The 20,366-nt window shown below is 50.2% G+C and overlaps 8 protein-coding genes across 8 annotated transcripts; 4 read left to right on the top strand and 4 right to left on the bottom strand.

Moving 5' to 3' along the window:
• Positions 1 to 502: 502 nt before the first annotated feature.
• On the top strand, positions 503 to 1,304 carry pst2 (putative NADH-quinone oxidoreductase Pst2; the record flags this gene model as incomplete). Its single annotated transcript, XM_033574922.1, has 4 exons — positions 503 to 529; positions 592 to 677; positions 734 to 1,130; positions 1,203 to 1,304. 4 exons carry the CDS (start codon positions 503 to 505, stop codon positions 1,302 to 1,304), a joined length of 612 nt encoding a protein of 203 aa, XP_033422940.1.
• A 712-nt stretch (positions 1,305 to 2,016) lies between these two features.
• npl4 (nuclear protein localization protein 4) lies at positions 2,017 to 4,150 on the top strand (the record flags this gene model as incomplete). Its single annotated transcript, XM_033574921.1, has 4 exons — positions 2,017 to 2,112; positions 2,191 to 2,321; positions 2,376 to 3,831; positions 3,884 to 4,150. The coding sequence occupies 4 exons, from the start codon at positions 2,017 to 2,019 to the stop codon at positions 4,148 to 4,150; spliced, it is 1,950 nt and encodes a 649-aa protein (XP_033422939.1).
• A 782-nt stretch (positions 4,151 to 4,932) lies between these two features.
• Positions 4,933 to 6,596, bottom strand: ATNIH1004_010345 (uncharacterized protein; the record flags this gene model as incomplete). Its single annotated transcript, XM_033574920.1, has 2 exons — positions 4,933 to 6,363; positions 6,426 to 6,596. The coding sequence occupies 2 exons, from the start codon at positions 6,594 to 6,596 to the stop codon at positions 4,933 to 4,935; spliced, it is 1,602 nt and encodes a 533-aa protein (XP_033422938.1).
• Positions 6,597 to 7,130: 534 nt separating this feature from the next.
• Positions 7,131 to 8,630, top strand: ppe1 (putative ribosomal protein/carboxylic ester hydrolase (Ppe1); the record flags this gene model as incomplete). The annotated part of the gene is made up of 5 exons (XM_033574919.1): positions 7,131 to 7,309; positions 7,367 to 7,857; positions 7,931 to 8,021; positions 8,103 to 8,356; positions 8,425 to 8,630. 5 exons carry the CDS (start codon positions 7,131 to 7,133, stop codon positions 8,628 to 8,630), a joined length of 1,221 nt encoding a protein of 406 aa, XP_033422937.1.
• A 390-nt stretch (positions 8,631 to 9,020) lies between these two features.
• Positions 9,021 to 11,630, bottom strand: TAF5 (putative transcription initiation factor TFIID subunit; the record flags this gene model as incomplete). Its single annotated transcript, XM_033574918.1, has 4 exons — positions 9,021 to 10,074; positions 10,134 to 10,992; positions 11,047 to 11,185; positions 11,439 to 11,630. 4 exons carry the CDS (start codon positions 11,628 to 11,630, stop codon positions 9,021 to 9,023), a joined length of 2,244 nt encoding a protein of 747 aa, XP_033422936.1.
• Positions 11,631 to 11,919: 289 nt separating this feature from the next.
• ATNIH1004_010342 (mediator of RNA polymerase II transcription subunit 11) lies at positions 11,920 to 12,590 on the top strand (the record flags this gene model as incomplete). Its single annotated transcript, XM_033574917.1, has 3 exons — positions 11,920 to 12,003; positions 12,145 to 12,431; positions 12,452 to 12,590. 3 exons carry the CDS (start codon positions 11,920 to 11,922, stop codon positions 12,588 to 12,590), a joined length of 510 nt encoding a protein of 169 aa, XP_033422935.1.
• A 391-nt stretch (positions 12,591 to 12,981) lies between these two features.
• On the bottom strand, positions 12,982 to 14,121 carry cap2 (F-actin-capping protein subunit beta; the record flags this gene model as incomplete). Its single annotated transcript, XM_033574916.1, has 5 exons — positions 12,982 to 13,055; positions 13,126 to 13,173; positions 13,242 to 13,511; positions 13,585 to 13,964; positions 14,093 to 14,121. 5 exons carry the CDS (start codon positions 14,119 to 14,121, stop codon positions 12,982 to 12,984), a joined length of 801 nt encoding a protein of 266 aa, XP_033422934.1.
• A 266-nt stretch (positions 14,122 to 14,387) lies between these two features.
• mph1 (3'-5' DNA helicase) lies at positions 14,388 to 17,765 on the bottom strand (the record flags this gene model as incomplete). Its single annotated transcript, XM_033574915.1, has 1 exon — positions 14,388 to 17,765. One exon carries the CDS (start codon positions 17,763 to 17,765, stop codon positions 14,388 to 14,390), a length of 3,378 nt encoding a protein of 1,125 aa, XP_033422933.1.
• Between the last annotated feature and the right edge of the window lie 2,601 nt (positions 17,766 to 20,366).

The raw sequence follows: 20,366 nt of genomic DNA, 5'->3' as shown, positions 1-20,366 counted from the left end.
GCGAAAGAATTCAGCTTATGTTCAGCCAGGAAATGCTAGAGAGAGCCTTCAGTGACATAAGAACGGGATTAATTCTTCCGAATGCGAGATGAGTAGAACCTGAATAAGTGATCGTTCAGCAACGAGTCAACCACGATGTCTGCCGTGCGAAGGTTCTGGGCCATTTGTCAAAGATCCGTAAGAATGAGCTAACTGGGACTTGGGCGAATTGCTTGTGATGATTGGTTGCTATGGGACCCACTAGAACCACCTCCACCAATGACGAACCGCAGCAAGACTCTGTAATCCATTACATACCATTACATAGTACCTGATCAAGAGCAGAGGGGCATTTGCTGCTGGGTACCTCAAGGGAGCAGCATGGAATCCGTCTCGGGATATATAAAGCTGGTGACCCCGTGGGTCTCTTCATCAATCAATTCACTCACACTACCATCCTATACTTCGAATATAGCAACACTTCTAATATCACTCTCGTCTTTCCCTTAACAATACCATCATCATGGCCCCTAAGGTTGCTATTGTCTATGTAAGAGGTTCTATTCTTCCGTCTTCATTACCTTCCAATTAATCAATTCGCCATGGATCTAGTACTCGATGTACGGCCACATCCGGAAGTTGGCCGATGCGGAGAAGAAGGGCATCGAAGCTGCTGGTGGTACTGCCGATATCTACCAGTAAGTTGCTCTCCACCTGTTCGCATTGCGATGCAATTACTCACACTTGTGCTTAGGATTGCCGAGACTTTGTCCGACGAGGTCCTGGCTAAGATGTACGCTCCTCCCAAGGCCGATCATCCTATCGCCACTCCGGAGACTCTGCTGGAGTACGATGCCGTGCTTTTCGGTATCCCAACTCGCTATGGTAACTTCCCTGCGCAATGGAAGACCTTCTGGGACCGTACCGGCGGCATCTGGGCCAGCGGTGGCTTCTGGGGCAAGTACGCCGGCCTGTTCGTCTCCACTGGCACGCTGGGTGGTGGTCAGGAGTCCACTGCCCTCGCCTCTATGAGCACCCTCACTCATCACGGCTTCATTTACGTTCCCCTGGGCTACAAGACTGCCTTCCCCCTCCTGGCCAACTTGGAAGAGGTCCACGGTGGTAGCGCCTGGGGTGCCGGCACCTTCGCCGTAAGTTTTCGTGCACCTGTTCACTTTGGAGACTTTGGAACGGTTGATTAACGATTGTTTTCTTCTTCATAGGGTGCCGATGGTTCCCGCCAGCCCACTCCTCTCGAGTTGCAGATCGCTGAAGAACAGGGCAAGACGTTCTACAACCACGTCTCCAAGGTTTCCTTCGCTTGACTACATGGTGGCGAGGGATCCAAACCTGAGTCAACCCCTGCGGCCGAAACGCAGAAGCAGGAAGGCAAAAAGGCAACGGAATCCCGCAATCTGCAGAACCAACAGAATGGGCAGCGGTTCGGACAAGATGCTAATAATAAGGAGAGTGAGGGACCCTGTGGTCTGCCGAAAAAGTGCATCATTCTCTGATCGGATCGTTTCCGTTCCCCGGTTTTTTTTTTGTCTCATGTTTTTCTGTTCTGTTGATACGGCGTTGTAATGAGTTGGTTCATGACCTGACGAAAGTTTGGGATATATACGCAATGTACCTTGAGTATAATAACACTTAGGCATAGGAATAATAAACCAAGAAGTGTCTACCTAAGAGTCGTGATGTGATGTTGAGAAATGCAGGAAAAAGTCGATTCCAGAAAAACAAGGCGAGCAATCAGGTAGCAGAGCTGGATATCGGGATTACCAGTAATATTACAGATTTCGGGTAGTTTCTCCAGGTTTCTGGTAAAGCTCTGTAACGCCGACCGATGACGATAGAGCTCTCTGCTTGTCCCACCTTACGTACTCTCTTCCATCTCTGCCAGCTCTCTCCATCTTGCCATTTCCTCCAGCCATGGTCTCATGAGTCGAATCAAATAAACCAAATAGCTTGAAAATATATACTGTGTTCTATTCCACCCTACTTTTGCTCGGTCTCTTGCCTTCGTGAGCTTTCATTATGTCCCGGCCGATTGTCTTGAGGTTTGAGAGCCGCAACGGTCAGTTTCGGTTGACTGTCAGTCCACAGGAGCTGTTCCCATCGCTAGAACAGAAGGTAAGTCGTTACAGCATTGTAACGTATATAGAAGGCGTGAAAGGAGCTATGACTGGATGCTAAGTCCTTACCACATAGATCCTCGAACACCTCCCCAAAGACGTTGAGCCCTCCTCGCTTAGTCTGTCAAACAAGCCTATAGGGACTGGTGGAGAAGAGCGGGGGCTAAATTCTCTGCAGGGGGTCTCCATTGGGACGGTTGGTCTAAGGTTGGTCTGGAGCAGAATGGACGGTTGAATTCAGTGCTGATACCTAGGGCGTAGGCATGGTGACAAACTTTACCTTGGCTATCAAGACAAAAAGGACCTACTGGATGGGCCGACTAATGGACACACAATCGCTGCAAATGGCTCATCACGACGATTGAATGGAGCTCCAGTGCCACAGAGCGAGACAACTACGAATCATTCTCAAGCGGCAGTGACGATCAAGAACCCTTGGGATGTGGTTCAGCAGTCATCGCTGGACAACCAACTGGACAAGAAGGATGGGAAAATTCAACGCAGCCTGGATATGAAGATGTGCAAACATGGCCCCAAGGGCATGTGCGACTACTGCATGCCACTCGAACCATACGACCCGAAGTATCTCGCCGAGAAGAAAATCAAGCACCTGTCGTTCCACTCCTACCTGCGAAAACTTAATGCTGCCACCAATAAAGCCGAGCTCAAGAGCTCCTTCATGCCTCCGCTTAATGAACCTTTTTATCGAGTACGACGAGATTGTCCGTCTGGACACCCACCTTGGCCTGAGGGCATTTGCACCAAGTGTCAGCCAAGCGCAATCAGTCTGCAGCCCCAAGAATTCCGCATGGTAGACCACGTGGAATTCTCGTCCTCCGACCTGATCAACTCGTTGCTTGATTTCTGGCGAAAGTCCGGTGCTCAGCGGTTGGGTTTCCTTTACGGTACTTATGAAGAGTACACAGAGGTTCCCCTGGGCGTGAAGGCCGTGGTTCAAGCAATTTATGAGCCGCCACAGGTGGACGAAGTAGATGGCATCACGCTTAATGAATGGTCAAATGAGAAGGAGGTAGACGAAGTTGCCCGCCTATGTGGTCTGGAGAAAATTGGCGTCATCTTTACCGACCTCCTTGATGCCGGACGTGGCGATGGCTCCGTTATCTGTAAACGGCATATTGATTCATACTACCTCGCGTCTCAGGAAGTCATTTTTGCGTCCCGGTTGCAGGCGCAATACCCAAAAGCAACAAAGTGGAGCCGGACTGGCCATTTTGGTTCCAACTTTGTCACCTGCGTTCTTAGTGGCGACGAGGATGGAGCCATCACGGTCAGCTCCTACCAGGCTTCAGTAGCGGCAGTTGAAATGGTGCGGGCCGATATCATCGAGCCTTCTGCAGAACCATCTGTCATGCTGGTGCAATCGGAGGAGACCGACGAAAACATAGCACGGTATATACCTGAGGTTTTCTATCGGAAGATTAACGAGTATGGTGTCAGCGCTCAAGAAAATGCAAGACCGAGTTTTCCCGTCGAGTATCTTTTCGTCACCTTAACGCATGGCTTCCCCACAGATTCGTCACCGCTGTTCACGGATGCTACCTTCCCTCTCGAAAACCGTGAGGTTATCGGCGAGAGCCAGGAGCTTCGCCATGTGGCGAAGAAACTTGTTTCCCATGGGGATCCCGACAAGGCGATCCAGGCAGTGTCCGACTTCCATCTACTATGCTTCCTCCACTCGTTGTCAACATTTAGCAAGGTAGGATGATCAGATTTGTGTCGTGGTGTACTGCACTAACATTGCCGAACAGGACGAAGAAGCCCTCTTGTGCCGCGTGGCCACGACCCGGAATCCGGCGGATGGACTGCAATTGATAAATACTCCTGGATGGGCGACCCTGGTCACAATCCTTCAGGAAAGTGGTGAGCGGCCCCCCAAGCGCCCCTGGCTGAGCCCAGCCAAACCTCCACGCGCAGTGCCCCAACGCGGAAAGCGTTTTTTCCCATCAAGGCCTGAGTCTCCCAAATCCGAGAGTGAACAACTTGCTAAGAGGTTCAAGGGAGCTAGTCTAGAATGACTAGTCGGTTGATTTCGAAGCCCACACAGCCATTACCACTGCGAGTGGACCGTACTTCTATGCATGAACGATTAGGCACTGCCATCGAGGCTATTTCGGATCAATTTATCCTCTTCTAAGATACACAACCTCGACCTATTGTTTCTTTGTCCTTGGGGCTGGTACCATTCAATTTGACCATCACCAGTCCCTGATATCTAGCATATGTGTTTGGTGGCCATGGATAAACATCTCAGCATGTGGACTGGATTGCCTTTTGTTAGCATTGATAGAGCTTGCATCTACAGTACGGTCTAATGATATCTCATTCTCGGACTGCCCTGGAATGAAACAGCAGTAGTGAGTAGATAGTAATACTGTATCTAGACGTGCCTACGCGATTTGCATAGCGGCTGCATGATAGATCGAGTCAAATCGTTATGAAAATCAGGATTATTCGGTTTCGTTGATAAGGATCTGTAGAGACTTTTTTGTTTTTTTCTCCTCCGATCCTACTTTACTTCCTCCATTTCCTCCTTGCACTCGTTTGAATCTTGCTATACTTCTCTGTTGATTTTAGTACTCACCGGGTGATATACTGTCATTCATAATTAAAGACTAAAAAGCTCTCTTATAGTTGTAGTTATTCAGAAACAAGTAAACCAAAACTAGTATGAAACTAGTATACACCCAAAGCAGATAAGACTAGTATACATACACAAGCAGCCTATAAAGAATACCTACAGCCAAATTAAATTCCCCAAGGTTCCCAAAACACCCATTCTATCCCCACTGGGGATAGATCATCGATCCACTTTGACTAGTTGCCGTAGTCTTTTCTCCAGAATCGCCTGTCCAGCCATGGACTTCCAGACCTCATGTGGAGCGCCCTGCACGATATCCCAATCGCGCAGATTCTTCGTGACGGTGGTTAGATCCTCCTGGGCCCTGGCCCATTTCTCATCCTTGCGCACCTCCACCCCGGAGCTGACCACGACTAAAGGCGTATTTGCCATCTGAACGTGGCGAGCGGTACGGATCTCCGACGCCGTCAAGGACCTGGCCACCAGACTCTCCTGCAACTTGGCTTTGATGAACTTGCCTGTCTGGTAAGCGTTGCGGCCGAATACGCGGTCCTCGCGCGTACGGCCTCGAAATAAGGCACCGGCCAATCGATCCAGACCCAGCGGGGAAACGATGCCGCGCAACCAGAGGAGGAAGCCCCGGCCTGACGAGCCGATCTTCTCCAGGCAGTCCTCGTGCAGCGCATCGATAAACATGATACCGTTGATCTCGGGAAGGTGACGACTGGCGAAGATGCGGCTGTAGATTCCGCCTATGCCAGCGGATACGATGATCCAAGGCCCTTCCTCGCCGGAAAGCGCCAGTGCCTCTGATAGCGCGTCGGCCGCCATTCCAGCAGAGTAGGGGGAGGGGGCGTTGTCGGACCAGCCGAATCCCGGACGGTCCCAGTAGCAGTAGCGGTCGATGGTGCCGTTTTGGTAAGCGTCATCCATGAAGGGCTGTAGGGTGTGTTCAACGGGGCCCTCGCCACCTTCGACAAGGATGGTGGGCTGACGCGGTACGTCAGCGGTGTTGTTGACCGTGTTATTCCCCACGCAGGCAAGGTGGACACGGTTGGTGTCGCCATTGACGTAGTATTGTTTACCAGAAGCGGGGAGGGAGGCGTCCTGGGCACGGAGAATCAGCGTGGCAGTGAGCAGGATGCTAACGATAGCCAAGATGGCCATGATGGGGGTCTGAGCCAACACGGCTAGCCACTCTCGAAGAGAACGACGGGTCTCCTCGCGGCCGGTCAGCCGTTCTTCTTCTTTTCTCTTGCCCCAGTCGACTAAACGGTTCTGAAGAATGCCGTAGAACGAGATAAAGGCCGCCCAGACAACGGAGGCAATGCCGACCCAGCCTTCTTCGACGCGGATGTGCGATACGCCCAAGATGATGCACATGTCAGCCAGGAGGAAAACAGCCAGCACGGAGCCCCAGATGGTCATGGGCTTGGAGGGCACCGTGAAGAACAAGAGCCCAACGAGGAGATATCCCACGGAGAGGGTGGCGTAGGAGAAGCCAAAGAAGCCCGAACCGCGCGTATACATCGTCGGGAGACTGACAAAGAGAGAGACGAGGAGGAAGGTCCACCAGACGAAGCTAATGGCCAAGAAGAGCAAGGAGACGCCTCGGAAAGCGCGAATGCTCCAGAGGTTGTAGGGCGAGACCTAGTGGTATTCCGAAGTAGATCAGACATCCCATTTTTCACCTACAAGGACAGAGAGCTTACCGCAGGGTCATCGGGGCTCAGATAGGCGACATTATCGCGCGGGAGTAATCGAGTACGTTCATCGGGCTCGTGGTGCACCCTGGGCCTAAATGACTGATGATCGTCGTCTTCATGGTTGGGTGGCTCCCTGCCTTCAGGTTGGTCGTTCTTTCTGTGCCAGAATAAAACCATTATTTGAAATTGGAACCTCGGATGGACGTAAACCAGAGAAGCTAGGAATGGGGAGGCTGCGACGTGCGCAGAAAAGTATGGCGAGGGGCATTTGGTGCCAGTGACGTCATTTCAATTGCCGCAAACAGGATGGACATTGATGCTCCTGTGGCATGGGATAGCGGGCAAAGAGTCCAAATTGACGCTGAAATGGACGAAGTCGATGAAGTCGAGGATGGAAGAGGACGAGTATGGAGAAGAACAGAACGAGACGAAGTGAGGAAACGAAGCTGGGATGAGCTCATGTGATCGAGACCGTACGATTCCATCCCATTCCCGTTCACACGGAATCATATCGTCCATGCTAGACCATACCGCACGATATGATGCAGAGGTGCTTCTTCGTTGGGATTAAACCCTGGAGAGCATCGGTCCATCCATAACCACCCATCCAGAATCCATTCATCAGATTAAGAGTAGCCCCACCATCTAGCTCAGTAGCCAAGCCGATCCACGGCCCATTCATCTTCTCGTTCCTCACGACTCCATCCATCCATGAGTGACCTACACAAGTCCTTCGCCAAGGCAAAACTGGCCCAGTTACCTTCCGAGGCCCCGTTAGCATCGGGCATGGATTCTCACAACGAAGTTGACGAGGATACCTCGTCGGCCTCGTCCACAGGCACAGTGGTGCCGTCACCGACGAGGCAGTTATTCTCACGCCCAACACGAGAGTAAGTCTGACTGAATATGCATAGCACAATGCTTTAGACTGTACTAATTATCCCCAGATCCAACTCTACCACTCTTCCCTGGACCGACTTCTTCGCCCAGGAACTCTTTCTTACCCAAGAGACTCCCACCGTTCACATCATTCACCATGTCTACCTTACTCCCCCGGGTCCCTCTGGACCTTTATTCATCATGCACCATGGGGCCGGCTCCTCCGGCCTCTCCTTTGCAGCCTGCGCCACTGAGATGCGGAAGATCCTCCCAAACGCGGGGATCCTCTCCATCGACGCTCGAGACCACGGCCAAACGGCCGTGAAGGCGGCTCCTCCGACGCAGGTGGACCAAGTTGAGCTGGACCTGACGCTGTCGACGCTCAGCCAGGATCTCGTATTTGTAGTGCGCGAGACCCAGTCGCGCATGAACTGGGATAGTCTCCCGGATATAGTCCTCGTAGGGCACAGTTTAGGCGGAGCCGTGATCACCGATGTGGCCAGGACGGGAGAGCTGGGGAGTAAGGTGTTGGCGTATGCGGTCTTGGATGTAGTAGAGGGTAAGTTCTTTCTTCTCCGGGGGATATATTTGAATAAACATTCTAACTCACACATTTCAATAATCGACCACAGGCTCGGCAATAGACGCTCTCCAAAGCATGGAGAAATACCTATCGACGCGGCCTTCGCGATTTCCGTCCATGACTTCAGGCATTGAATGGCAGTACGTCCTGCTAACCTCTCTCTATCTAATATCCTCGTAGAACTAGTTGATGTGGAATGAGACACTAATACCATAAACCAGCACTCGCTCGCGCACAATCCGAAACCGAACCTCGGCCAGAGTCTCCGTGCCCTCACTACTATACGAACAGACCACCCCCGACGACTCCTCGAAACCATGGGTCTGGCGCACGAATCTCGCCCGAACGAAACCCTTCTGGGAGAACTGGTTTGTCGGACTAAGCCGGAAGTTCCTTGAGGCTCGCGGCGGCAAATTACTACTACTAGCCGGGACAGATCGATTAGACAAGGAGTTGATTATTGGGCAAATGCAAGGTATCATCTCTTCCTCTCTCCTTTCTTCCCTCCCTCCCGTAATCTATCCTATGGGCTCACAGATATAGGAAAATATCAACTTCAGGTCTTCCCTGAAGCAGGCCATTTCATCCAGGAGGACCAGCCGGTGAAAACAGCTCAGGTCCTGGTGGATTTCTACAAGCGCAATGACCGGAGTGCGCTGGTGCTTCCGCCCAAGGTGGCCGATCTACAAGCCTCAGCGGCGATGAAGAAAGGCGCTGGCGAGACTAGCCCGGGTTCATGGAAGACGTAGAATTGTATTGAATTGGATTAGATTGTACATACATCATACGTTAAGATCAACGGTTCTAATCAATGAATTGGGACTTGCCGGTTAAATCCAGGCTACAATCGAATCAAATCGCCGCCAACACCAATGTCCATCGTCAATTCAATGCCATGACGCCTGCCGAATAAACCCAGCCTTCCATCCAGCCGATTCCATACAGGGGCCTTCTTTTGGTTTCCAAGATTGAATGCATTACATGGGAAGATAGAGTCCTCCAAATCTGGTGGCAAATATGAAGGGGAAAATAAATAATATAAAATAAAGGAGCCAGTCCATGACGGAATACAAGAAAAACGGGTATCAGGCGCCACTTTGCATAGAAAGAAATCCATCCCCTCCTCCCTCTCATCTTATTTAAGGAAGATAAGCGCCCCCAGCGACAATCAGATTCATATTCGTAAATTTCACCTTGTAGACGGGGCTCTTTTTCGTGGGAAACGCGCTGATTTGGTCCGGCGTGACGACAACGTCCTTGCCTTTCTTCTTACCAATGCCTGGAGCAACGGAGCTGGACGTCTGCGCACTGGGAGCCGTGGCGCTTCCGGCATCCACCTTGGTGCCTGTTGCACCGTCTCCGACAACCCGGCCTTGGGAGGGATCCTGAGCTGGGCCCGCTACGTCCCATACGCGCACGGTTCCATCAGCACCCCCAGAGACAAGCACGGTCGACTCAACACTCCAGCTGAGAGACCATATGCCGCCCTTCCCGTGACCGCGCATGCGCTTCACCAGCCGGCCGGGGGCGAGGTCCCACAGCAGGATTGACCCATGGTCGTCAGCGGAGGCAAGTAGTCTCCCATCGCGGCTACAGGCCAGGGCTGTGATGTTACCCGTGTGTCCAGTGAACATCCGGACCGCGTTGCCCGTGGTTACAGCCCACATTCGCACCGTGTGGTCAGAGCTGCCCGTGAAAACGTAGGCGGAGTTCGGGTGGAAGCAAATGCAGTCAACGTCCTGGTCATGTCCTACGAAGATACGCTGTTGGCGGATATGGTCCGTCACCCAGAGACGCGCGGTCTTGTCGTGTCCTCCAGAAACGAAGTAATGCCCAAATGGTCCCCATTGCAGATCCCACACAGGCTGGTCGTGCCCCTTGTACACGACCATACATTGCCATAGATCCAGCGACCACAGCCGGATGGTCTTGTCGGCGGAGGACGAGAGCAGCCAACGAGCATTGGTCGGGGCCACTGCGTTCTCAGTACGGGTGATGGAGGGCGCAAAAGCCACCGCATAAACAGGTCCGGAATGCCCGATCAGACGGCGGGAGTTTGATGGTGTGGAGTCATCGACATTCTCGTACGTTGTCTGGATCCGTTTCCCATCCATGCTCCAAACACGGATATACGACTCTTGCATGCCAGCTGCAACGAGCATATTGTCATCAGAGAAATCCAGGCAGTTAATTCTGGAACACGGTCAGTTGCATGGTCACATACCATCGAAGTAGATCATCTGTGAACTCACCCGTCGTAGGTATTGTGGAAAGTAAACATGCAAACGCTGACAGCAGGACCGACACCGCCTGTGCGGCCTTCGATCCTAAACCGATCACGGTTCTCCTTTACTTTTTGCACCTCGATAGCCACGTCCCGGGCCGTGGACGGAGGATATGGTATATCAGCGCGAGTCGGGGCTTCTTCATCTTCTTCCCTTTTGATGATGTGGTCAAGCTCCTGTACTAGGGTGCCCTGTCCAGGGCCAGGTGGATTCTTTAAATCCTCATCCGCGAGCTCGCCCCTCACGTCGGCCTCTAGAGTTGGTTCCATAGGAAGCTTTCCGAGCCGAAGCCGTGGCAAGGTTCCAGCCATGGCCGGATTATCGCCTGTATACGCGGAGCCGGGATGGTGGCCTGGAATACCTTCATCTTCCGTCGGGAAAGTTTGACCGTCGCCAGCTTGGCCAAGCAAGGCAGCGAAGCTAAACCGGTCATCAACGGCCCGTTCTTTGGTGATAACAGTACAGTAACTGCTCAAGATGGCCGACATGACCGATCCACCTTCCTTTTGCTTGCTTTCCAGAAATTGCATGAGATTCGAGAAAGCCGGATTGCTCAGAACGAGACGATATTTGTTCGAGCGGTACAGCTTGGCAACCGAGTTATCCTGCACATGTTCGGGCAGGCCGATGGGCTCCAATGCACGCACATCCTCAGTGTGCTCTGGCAAGAAGAGGTTCTTGTTGATTTCAAAGAACTGCTTCGCATCTTGTGGGTAGTATGAGGTGACCATGTTCAGAAAAGAGTAGACGAAAAGCGGCCAGAGCACCCTTCGGAGCTCCGGTTTGTACAAATCCAGATTATCTTCAACCCAGACTTTCAGCAGGTCTGAACAAACATTAGTATTCTTTTATGGACTGATATGTGAGATTAAAAGCCTACCAAACCCCATTCTGTATTTGGGACGCGCATCTTCCCCTAGAGGAGGTAAAGGACGTCCATCAATCTCTTGGTTGGCGGATTCCATGCGTAGCATAGCCTCAGTACGGCTATACCCTTTCTTGGCCAAATAATCGATAACCTATAATGCGCAGTTAGTCATGAAGAAAGTGGACGGCAGATTACGAAACGAGCAGGAACATGAACACGAAATATGGGCACGACAGTCAATAGTATACACAAATTGCGACAGTCACGGCTCTCCAGTACATTTAGGAGCAAAACCTAATGAACTGCCAGAGACTACCCGCAGATCATCGCCGCACCACTCCAACGACGCCCCCAGCGGGTCAAGGAGAGATCTAAATAGCTAACATGAGAAAGAAAACACTTACAATCTGATTCAGATTCTGCTGCGACATCGCGCCACTAGGGGGCGGCGGAGGCGGACCCGGCGTCGGCGCTGGAACCGGGGGAGTAGCAGCCATCGACTGCTGAGGAGGCATGGACATTCCACCCCCAGCACCCCCAGGCCCCATACTTCCACTTCGGGGTGCAGGGCTCGGAGCCCCACCTGGCGCAGACATTTGGGTGTTGCGAGATGGATAGCGGGGACTCTCCTGCCTAGCCTGAGGGAGGAGATGGATGAAGACGACGAGCAGCTGTGCGGTGACGGCGAAGTAAATGGGGAGTTTTGCGGCGTCACGTTTCTGATATCGCGCTAGTCCTGTTGCGGATTAGTGGTGGTTTCTCAGCTTAATTAAGTCGTCAGGTGTGTGCACGTGACAACAGCTGATGCTTTCATAATCTAAAGCGTTCGTTCTTGCTCAAGACGAGATTGAATGAATCCACAAGACTGGCGAACTCTGACAGGTCATGGCGAGTAGCAAACAATCCTCCAGTCCAGACCAGGTCTTTACTTCGGCAGATCGTATCCGCCAATTAAACGAAGTCGACAAGGTAAGCAGACCAAGACAAGACATCTTGAGATGCACCTCACTCGACACCCATCGTCTAGACAACCCGTGATGTTGATAGTCGCCTGACAAGAACAATCGAGTTTTCTCTTTCACTAACTAACAGTCCCCGCGTTTTACACAGGATGTGGCACGACTGATTCATTCCGCCGGCCTGGCGATCCAGGCCCTGACAAATGCCCGATCGGGCGATTCGTCCACGGATAATTCCCTCCAATCCCATCAATCCCGATTCAAAGAAGCCACTTCCCAATACTTTGCCCTCTTATCATCCATTGACGTGCGGCTTCGTCGCCAGGTCTACGCACTGGAAGAGGCCGCCATCCTGGCACCCGAATCTGCGTCCCGCACAGGTGAGACGGCCGGTGCGGGCGGGGGGGAACAGCCACCGGTGCAGCCAACCCGTTGGATGTCAGTTGGTTGAATAGCAGGAAGGATACCGTAGGCAAGGACAAAGAGGCTGAATTGTGGGCTGCGGCGCGGGAGTTCGTGGAGCATATCAGGAATCCGGCAGCTATGGAGAGGTTGCGTGAGAAGCAGGGGAACCAGGAGAAGATGGAAGTTGATTAATTATGGCGTCTTGCTGCATGTCTGGATTGCAAGATACAGGGGGGGCAGTATGGGTGGTTTCCTGGTTTGAGGTTGAGTTCTTTGGTTGAGTTCATGAGTCAAGAGCAAAAGTGTCTCCTGACAGCGGTCAGTGATTTTTATATGATACCCAAAGCTATTCCATTGAGAAATACTACCAATTGTTCATATATGTACAATGCTACTTTCACTTCAATCAAATTAAGTCTAGGATCTCCAGGAACCGTGAACTCAAAAATTACATACAGGGAACTGGAATTGCACACTGGAGTAGACAAACAATAACACGAGCAAAGGACAGAAGTTGAAATACGAATCATGCAGCAAATTTATTCTAGACAGCCACTATCGAAGACAACAGACAACAGGAAGGTTACCTCTGCATGGACCGGATCATCTCAGCATGAGTGGCCCTTTCTTTGCTAGACTCAGACAAGGACGAGAGGCCTGCATCGCATCAGCATTTATCAAACAAGCGAATGTATTAAAAAAAAAACAAATCCAAGCATCGACTTACTCCGCAGTTCACCGACGACATCCTTCGCTTTACCAAAGTAAACCTCCTCTGCAAACACATACCTGGTCAGCACACTACCCAACCTACGCACAGCGCGACAAAATGAGAATACATACGTAGCAAGTTCCTCATCTTCAATTCCATATCTTCGACCAGACGGCCGATATTGGCCACGTGGCTGGCATCAGATTCCACATCCAGATCAAGCTCCACCTGTCGGGTCATGTTACCACTCAGACCCATCTCTCCCAGGGCCTCCGTGGAATTGGCCAAATGAAGAATCACGGTACTGGTCAGTTTGTAATGAGACATGCGAGCCCGGTCGGTAGCTTCAAACACATGGATGCTGTCCCATTCTCCCGAGCTCTTCGCCCCGGGTGTCACCCCTATCCAAGCTTAGCGTCAATTGTGTCCTCATTTCCGTTTCTAGAAGAAGCAAAGAGTGGAGGGAAAGCTCACCCTTCTTCAACAGTATCACCCCGGCAAATCCATCATCCAAATCCCAGAAGTAAACGCTGCCCACACCCCCTTCATAGTACAGCTCACGGTAGACGTCAAAGGCCTCGTTGGCCGCCACTTCGAGCTTTCTCACTCTCTCACTGGGCACGGTACCATCATCCAGTGGTGGATCGAACTCGTTACTCCAAGGGGAACGATAGCTGTCTCCATCACGGTTATAATCGCAGAGCAGGTAGTCCCGGTTGGTCTTGGAGCAGCGGCGGATCTCGAGAGGCTGATCCACAGAGGATAGCAGGTCTTCAGTAAGATCAGGCACAATGGTTGTGATCGCCTGGAGGTTTTGCTTAGTGTCTCGGGGGTTCAGGCGTCGAAGAAGATCGCTGGGAGAAGGTGTGATGGTCAGCGGTAGGCATTAGGTGGGGTCATTGGGGTGTACTCCATGGCACGATTTCAGACAGAAGAAGCAAAATAAAGGCAAGGACAATGTCTGGGCGTCAGGGCCACTTACAGCGCACTATCAAATTGAGCATCCGCCATAGTTGAGAGATCTGAAGTTGCTGGTGTTGAAGCTGTTTACTTGCAATGTTCGCGGCTTCGAGTTGGCTGGTGAAAGGTGCGCGGCGGGATGTCGGGGCCGTGGCATTAGAATATCAACAACAGCTCCTATTATCACGTACGGATGAACCTCTCTACACAGTAAAATGGATTTGAGTATTTAATTATGTTCAATTCCAAGAAATAATGGTATGTATATTCTTTTCATGTACCCAAAATAAAATAATTCAATCAGGATAACCCAAGTCCTAATAGTCATTGTCATCATCCAATACAGTCCTACTCTGCTTTCTTGACCTGCTTTCAGCACTCTGACTCAGGAGTGTAGTGAGGTCGGGTGGATCAAAATCGTCATCCAGATTCTCCCCATTACTCCTTTGTGACGAGTAAAAGGGTCTCGATTCTGGATGGGCCGTAAAGAATGACAGCAATTTTGCCGGGGAGATTAGTTGGAGATCGTCGTTGTTCGGTTCCTTCTGGTGTGCGGGTTTAGACGGCCGAAGAGTCTTGGGCTTTCTAGAATGGACTCTCGAGTTCATCAGGCCTCCATGCCGTCCGGATTGATTTACAACTACCGAGTCGTCAGCTGGCCTTCCTAACTCAAGCTCCAGCACCTTCCGGAAGCGATTCTCGCACTCTGCATCCAGCTGGTTCATTTTCTGTAGAGTGCCAATCATGCGACGCGTGAGTGCCCCATGTTTGACGGCTTTTGTCGGTCGTGGAATGAGCTGCAGTCGAGGGAATGCATCGTTCCGAGGGTGGCGGATGACCTGCGGGCTTGTGTCGCCAATATTACAATAATGGTGCTCCAGCTCTCTTTGCTGTTCGGCGGTCAGCAAAACGTCTTCAAGAGCCGGCAGGTCCACGGGCTCTGGTGTCGGTGTTCGAACTCTCTTCCTATCCGGTTTACGCGCGCTGCCACCGAACAGGCGTGACACTCGGGTGAACCCCGTCTCAACATTGTCGGGCATGTGGAACTTCTTCGGTGGTTTCTTGGGGGCCCGCCTTTTTCTTTTCGGCTCCGGCAAGTCCTGGGTCGCGTTCTCTTGTGGAATATCAACGTTCCGTTTATCTACAACGGGTCGAGCAGTCGGTGGTAGAATACGTGGAGACCGGTCATCGTGAAAGGTAAACCGGGTTCCACTGGCAATCATCTGCTGCATCTTCTCGTAGTTGTCCTTAGCCTTGAGGTAGTTTTGCTCTTCCTTTCCTTCCATTAGGAGCAACACGATATTCCCCGCCCTCTTTCTGCCCGTACGCCCCATCCGTTGGAGCATGCGAACGGGCGACGCAGAAGAGTCGTAGCAAACGATGAGATCCACTTCACCGATATCCAAACCTTCCTCGCCAATCGAAGTTGCCACAATCGTATTGTAGGTTCCCTGCTTGAACTTCTGCACAATCTGAAGCTGCGTCTTCTGATCCATGCCATCAGAGCCTTTGGCGCTGCTCTGGCCGACGAAAACGTGGGGTCGGATCATCGGTTCATATCTCCTTAATACCCGTACCACTTCTTCAGCACTGTCTCGAAAGTGGACGAAGATCATGATTCTGGTGGCCGATTGGCTATTTTTGTCACTCGCACTAGCACCTTCGCCAGCATCCATGAAATGATTCAACACGACTTGCTTGAGATACTCTAATTTCGGATGTCCGATAAACTCCGGGTTCTTCGTCCACGGCTCCAGGTGACTCATGAGCTTTTTGTAGCTTTCATCTTGTACGACCTGTCGTTGATACTTGCCACCCTTCTGGCCGTCGGTGTTGGATTGAAAATGCACAAGATGACGATAGAAGGGGGTGATTCCGTGATACTTCAGAAGATCGATGCCATGGGCTAAGCTAGCGAGGACAGTAAAGATAGAATTGACCTTGCCCTTTAGACCAAAACTCGCGTTTCGACCGGCATCCGAGCCCATCCACTGCTGTCGGGATTTTGTGAGCCCGTACGCAGTGAGCATCATGGGGTCCCTTCCCCAGTATGCATTGAGGGTCTGCAGCTGATCGACAAGCGGTTGCAGGGCCCGGGAGAAAAGATCCATACACAAAACCATCTCGTCCGAATTTTTGAAGGTCTGGATTTCAGTATTTCTGGAATGGACGTATTCTCGAATATCAAGGGATTGTTCTGTGCGGATCTCAACACGAGAGATATCCAGTCCATCGACGACGGCTTGTACAGCCTCCACATTGGAACCCGGCGTAGCCGTCAACGCCAACACACGAAAGCTTTGATTATATCGCCGAACGAATTTCACCACTTCCACGTACGCATAGCTTCCGGTGGCGCGATGGGCCTCATCGACGACGACCAGAACGATCCGCTTTGGATCGGCGATTCCAGACTTGAGGTCGTTGATCAAGGTCTGCGGCGTCATGAAAAAAACACGTTTTTCCCGCCACTCCTCCGCCCGAATCCCCGGGGCCACTCCTCCAGTAAGCATGGTGGTCTGAGACCTCGGAATCCCAGCGATCCCAAAACACGCAGATATCTGTTGAGCCACCAAGGGTTTGGTCGGTGCCACGAAAATGATTTGGGCACTCTCGGTCCATCGAAACCAGTTGAGCATGATTGTCGCCGCAATGAACGTTTTCCCCAAACCGGTGGGGAGCGCTACGAGTAGATTGTGAAACAGACCACGTTGTGCAATATTGAACTGATAGTCTCTAGTCTTACCCAGGTTCGTCGGAAAGACCCACGTTGCTATCGCCTCTTGATCTAGTCGATGCTGCGTCGGGGGTTCGTTCTTATTTGGTGGTGATAAGACCTGCTCGCCACGTAGAGGCTGGTTTGCTGGATTCCTGGCAGCCATATCAAACAACGTAGTCTGGCGGACGCCCAGTGGACGCATTGATGACTGGGTAAAAGACCCGTTTGTGGTCCGCAGCGCCGTGGGAGGGGGCGGCGACATAGAAAAGTCGGAGTCGAAAGCATCATCAGGTATATCATCAAATATGTCGACCAATGTGTCCGCCGCATTGTCTTTCTGTCCGGTAGAGGCCGCGGCTGGCTTCGGTGGCGGCTCGCTGATAATCGGCGAGAGCGCATTGCGGGATTGTTCCTCCTCGAACGATTGCAGAGATGCGGCAATGGCTTCATTTAAACCATCATCACCATCAAATTCGTCGACTTCTCCCACATGTGCTCTTTCCCGTCCATTTCCTTCACGTCCTCCGCCTTCACTTTTCTGGACTGGAGGGCTTGGTCTTGGAGGGTTCTGGTCGGGTTTTTTCCACCGTGGACCGCGAATTATCTCTGGAGGCGAAGCCGGCTGCGTTAGCTGGGTGACGAAAATGTTGTCCCGGTTGCTAGTGCGCTTCGGAACAAAGCTTTTGTACTTGGATTTTGTCTCGTTGACTTCATCCACAAAGTGACCTAATGCCTGACTGGGCGATGGACACTCATCAACGCCGTTGTCATTGTCCAGAGAGGAATCCGAGTCCGTCCCACGCCTGTGATAGCCGCCATGTCCCCGGGATGTTTCCTTGCGATTGGCGGCATCCAGACGACGCCGCTTGGCTGGTCGCGGGGCATCACACGATTGCGACGAGGAGCTAACTCCCGCCAAGTCATCGACCACAAAATTATCGATCCCATCATCGAAATAATCCTCCTGCGTAAACATGTCGAGGCGAGGTTCCCGCACGAGCTCCGTCGCGGCGACTAGACTGGACTATGCTGACAAGCTGGAGAAAGAATACCCGTGACGCGTTGTCGATATCACGTGACTATGTAGATGTGTCTGTGTTTGCATTGTCCCTAGGTTTCATTGCAGATCACCAACTGTTTCATTCTTGGTAATTCACTATTACCTATACTATAGCCGGTATAATTATACTAATTTTATTGGTTTTGATAGGAAAGTACTAACGAGGGATTGTTGCCACTCTGCCACATCAAAACAATGATTTCCAATTTAAAGGGGCAAACGACAAACAAAATCGAGTAAGAGCAAGCCACACACATGAGAATCAGATATTTTTATTCTTCAGAATTTGATGAGGGAGGAAGTATTTCCTCCTGCTGCTGCTGCTGTAGCACCTGTCGTCGTTGCAAATTTTGCCCCATTTGTCTTTGCATATTTTGGAGGATCTACTGCTCCTACTATGTTTCATGGCGCAGCAGGATTTCATCTCGCTGTTACTGATGCTACTGCCGTTGTGCGCAGCGTGCGCACTTTGGCGCTCGCACTTCCTCCGCCGCTATCAAGTCACTCAGGTCTATATAATAGACGTCATATACATATCAGCCACTTTATCCTAACAATTATTATAGTCAGGGTATAGAATATACTCACCATCCTTGCGAAGTGGATAGTGCTTACAAATGGTTGATAACCCAGACTACAATGAGCCTTATCCGTATGAGACCCCAAAAAAGGGACCTAGAAATTCTTTCTTTGAAAGAGGGCTTTGCCCTCTGACATTGCCGATAGTAGGCTGTGTATATCTTGTTGGGTAAACCCTTATTTCATGCACTGCGCTTACCCTGGAATCGTCTATTTTGATACATATCAGCTCTTCAAGTGTCGCCGGGTATGAGTCTTGCGCAAATATCAATACCTTATATTCATGAGGTTTCTGTTCTGGAAAGAAACGATAAAAGCTCCAGAGATCTGGAATATAGTGCGGAAGTCCGATTACACTTCTTACTGGGCCGGGGCGGCTGTCAATTAGTATTTTGATCAAACGGACATAATAAGCTAGAAAAAGTTGTAAGGCGATAACTTTGCTAACTCAATAAGAGATCGAAGGGTGGCTAGATCTGCTAGTTGGAGGCATGCCCAGAATGGTGCTGTAATCTCGTCTTTAATAATCTCTAAATTCAATCCACGAAATATTTATTCTTTCTAACAAGTCTTTTAATGTCTAGTGAACTACACTCAACGATTATAATCAAGTAACATGCTAACAGGTAAACAATAAGCTGTCTGCATGTAACAAGCATAAATAATACTATTTAACCATAAAAAGCACGTGGGCTCTATGTGAGCACTAATTTAATATTATCCTGACAGCATGTCATTTGCAGAGAAATAACTGGGCGACCAATTCGAGATATATGGATCATCTCGCTGCTAATCTAAATCAGCTTATTAAGGATTGTTATTGTATTCACACACTGATCAAGGATTCACTAAGCTATAGTTAGAGAAGGCACTGGCCATGTAAGTACTCAACACAGCGGTGAAATGCTAGCAAATCAAGTAATATATCAATTCACTGATGTATCTAATGTAGTATTTGCCTGGACATCAAAATCAAATACTTGATACCATGAACTTGAGGTGGAAGCAAGCTAGGACAAGCAGATACACTAAGGTAGGTATCCAGATAGTAGTGATTGTATACTATCTCAAGCCAGGATAGGCCAAAATTGAAAGGAAAGATTTGGCAGGAGCGAGTATAGTGGGACCACCTAAAGACTTTCCACTTATACACTACATACTATACATCGATTCCTGGAGTTCCTTTTAAGCCCTAATGAATACGAAAGTAGACAGTATTTATTCATCATCTATTCCACCGATTGTCTGCTTTCCACTTTCACCAAGCTTATTATTAAAGCCTATCTCCAGTACCATATGTTCCCAGGTACGAGGTCTGGATAGAAGGTGAAGACACCGACATCGCAGTAGGAAAGTCGAAGATAACATTCAGTTCAAGAATTGGAACATTTAGATCTAATTTATTTGCCCGGTGGAGTTTGTTAGTGTCGAACTAGAATATTTATGGACGCATTGGACTCTTGATTGGAGACTTTTCCCTCTTTTGTCATAATAGCTTGATTAAAGATGAATTTTGCCTAAATAATAGAGTAAAAATATTGGAGAAGAAATAATTAATTAAATAAAGTGTACAGGAAAAAAGTAAAGAGTAACTAATATTTTAAAGTTTGTATGCAGATAATCTGTGAATATTCAGAGAATTAATTCTTTGGATAAGGGGTACATACAGAGTATTAGTCCAGTGACAAGATTATTCACCAAATGTTAGATATTTAATACAACGGTTCTTCTCTAGATGTTTGAATCTAAGCCTGTCTGTCGGTGCATTGCTCATATGTCTGAGAGTCGTACCACGATGGGACACGAAAACCTAAAGTGCCCCCGGATTTTGGTTCAGTGGAGTCAACGAAAGTATGCGGAAATGGACCGAGGAGAGCAAAAATAATTGTAAAACAATAAAACAAACTAATTAATAGCATAAAGAGAGAGAAGCCATCT

This window comes from Aspergillus tanneri (genome assembly GCF_003426965.1).
Source record: "Aspergillus tanneri strain NIH1004 chromosome Unknown AapTan_5_pilon_pilon_pilon, whole genome shotgun sequence".
Lineage (NCBI taxonomy): Eukaryota > Fungi > Ascomycota > Eurotiomycetes > Eurotiales > Aspergillaceae > Aspergillus > Aspergillus tanneri.
The sequence above is the reverse complement of the archived record's forward strand: the minus strand, read 5'-3'. Positions and strand labels throughout refer to the sequence as shown.